We start from the raw sequence: 2,413 nt of genomic DNA on the forward strand, positions 1-2,413 counted from the left end.
AACTTCCTAGGGAAGCGGCGCTGGCTCCTACCCTGGGGGTCTTTAAGAAGAGGCTTGATGCCTACCTGGCTGGACTCACTTGAGTCCAGTTGTTTCTCCCGCTCAGGTGGGGGTTTGGACTTGAAGATCTACAAGGTCCCTTCGACCCAACTGCTGTGACCCTATGACTCTATGACAACACTACAGCTGGAGGGAAGTGGTTCGGGTAGGGGAAGAGGGGCCATCTGGCCCAGCTCCAAGGCCAGGCCTGCCCAAACAGCTTCTTGCACCTGGGAAGGGAAAGCTCTAGCCAGGGCAGATGCCGCCCTCCATAAAGGAGCATCACCTCATGGTCTCCACATTGGGGTTGTCCTCCCCACGGAAGAACTGGTTGCTGCGGTCAGTCCGCACCACGTCCTTGTCGACAGTGAACTGCACGTTGCGCCAGAACTCCTTGTGCTCCTCAGGGGTCATCGTCAGCCTGGAAATGAAGCAGCCCTGTGAGTGTGCTCAGCCCAGGGAGAGACACCACAAACCCCCTGTCCCGGAGGCAGACTGAGCTCCCCAATCTCCACGATGCCCAGATTGTGTGAGAGGGTTGGAGGCACTGAGTCCATCCCCAGCTCTCACCAGCAGCCGCGGCACAGTCCCAGTCAGACATGGGTCTAGCATCTTCTGCCAATAAGTTTATCCTAACAGCTCTGAGAGGCTGTTCCTGGACCTGGCCATTGGGATGATCAGAAATCTTCTGTGTTCCCAGACTGTCTTTATTCATCCCCATTTGTGCTTGGGCCAAGATGTGAGTCTGAAAGAGCTGCTTCTCCCCGTGGACATGTTATAAGGAGTGGTCACAGCCCCTCCTCACCTTTGTTTTGCCAGGCTAAGCACAGCGTGTTCTCCTCATCTCCCTTTGGGAGAAAGGCTTTCCTGCACACTTAGGGACAGTCATTTCCGGGGATCTAAATGACTGGAGGGATGAGCTGAAAGGCCCCAGCTCCTCTGTGCCTAGGTACGTTGAAACAGAGCCCCTCAGTCCATCCTTCTCCCACCCCCCAGCAGCTTCCCCTTTGAGAGCCTCCCCCTCTGCATCAACCCTATGAAACACCAGAAAGTGTCCGACTCATCTAGGACCTCTGCCAGGATGGAGGCCACGAGGCCGGACATCCCCTGGGATGACCTCGGGGAGGATCTCAAAGCCAAGTGTAGTGCTGGATGGAGACACTGTCCCTTCAGGACCCGAGCCGAGGTGAGGAGCATGGAAGACAGCTCCCCATTACCTTTTCTGCTGAATCTCAAAGTATTCTCTCCTCTTCTGCACCCTCAGGGCCTCCCTCTCTTCGGACGTGGACTCATAGCTGTAATAGTGCAGTAGGAAGGGCCAGACCTCGCCACGGATGGAGACATCGATCCCCCCAAAGAAAATGGCCTGGAGGAGCAGTGCAAAAAGTGACAGACACAACTGGGAGAGTCCCAGAGGCTGCACCAAGACGCCACCCGCCCCGGGCTGCTGCAGCTTTACCACCCGCCTCTGACAAGTGATGCCTTGATTCAAGCTCTTTCAAATTTGCACATGTGTAGAAGGAAAGTATTGGGCTCTATTCCCAGATGAGACACAAATCGGGCTCATTTCAATGTCAATAACCCCCCCGGAGGGACTCTGTGATTAACGTGTCGTTCTCATGTCAGGGCTTAATCCCCAGTCTTGGAGACGCTGCGTTTCATAGCAAATTTTTCTTTCAGGGCTTGGACAGGGTCCTGCCCAGGCCCACAAAGGGCTGCGAGTAGGAGCCTCGGCTGCTTTCTACAGCCGTTCACACTGCATTGTACAGGAATGGGACCCTCCCAGTCCACTTATTCCAACAGGCAGTGGAAGGAGGGCAGAGTCCCCCCTGCACTCAGGAAGATGCTCCATTACGGTGACCTGAATGCAGCTCCTGTGAGAGCTCTAGCTGAGCACCAGCAATAAGTCTGAGAACCAAGACCCCAGGGCCTGACCCAGCATGAAGTCAACTGCTCTCAGGGACTTGTCCGCTAAGAGAAAAGCAAACCCACCCGGGCAGCCGCTGGTGCCCCCCTCACCTTCAGCAGCTTGTACTCCTCCTCCACCTGCCCGGACTCGTTCAGGTGATGGAGCCAGGCAGAGACATCGAGGCGCTTGTACGCGTTCTCCTCCGGGTGAGTCTCTGAGGATGGCAGCTTGGGGCGGCGGATGGAGAACTGCATGCAGGTCCTTTCGTCAGTCAGCTGCTGAAGGGGAGACAGAGCGGAAGGGAGGAGATGGGGATGGCTGCAAAGCAGCAGCTCTCAGAGCAGCTCCCGAGGTGAGCCCCAAGATTTGGTGCCTGGGAAGGATTTGACTGACATCCCACCAATCAAAACAGCAAGAGCTACTCAAGGCATTCGAGAACCTCAAATGCCTCTACACAAACGCTCG

General features: G+C 55.9%; 1 protein-coding gene across 3 annotated transcripts in view; it reads right to left on the bottom strand.

Moving 5' to 3' along the window:
• TBC1D16 (TBC1 domain family member 16) overlaps window positions 1-2,413 on the bottom strand; it is a 34,600-nt gene that overhangs the window by 5,341 nt on the left and 26,846 nt on the right. For 2 of the 3 annotated variants that reach the window (XM_019542263.1, XM_019542264.1), the window contains exons 6-8: window positions 2,059-2,226; window positions 1,257-1,405; window positions 326-460 (exon numbers count right to left, since the gene is read on the bottom strand). In XM_019542263.1, the coding sequence (XP_019397808.1) occupies window positions 326-460; window positions 1,257-1,405; window positions 2,059-2,226 (452 nt within the window). The remainder of the gene's footprint in view (window positions 1-325; window positions 461-1,256; window positions 1,406-2,058; window positions 2,227-2,413) is intronic. The other variant, XM_019542265.1, reaches the window with a different exon arrangement.

Source organism: Crocodylus porosus, unplaced genomic scaffold, assembly GCF_001723895.1.
Source record: "Crocodylus porosus isolate Cpor-Errol unplaced genomic scaffold, CroPor_comp1, whole genome shotgun sequence".
NCBI classification, from domain to species: Eukaryota; Metazoa; Chordata; order Crocodylia; family Crocodylidae; genus Crocodylus; species Crocodylus porosus.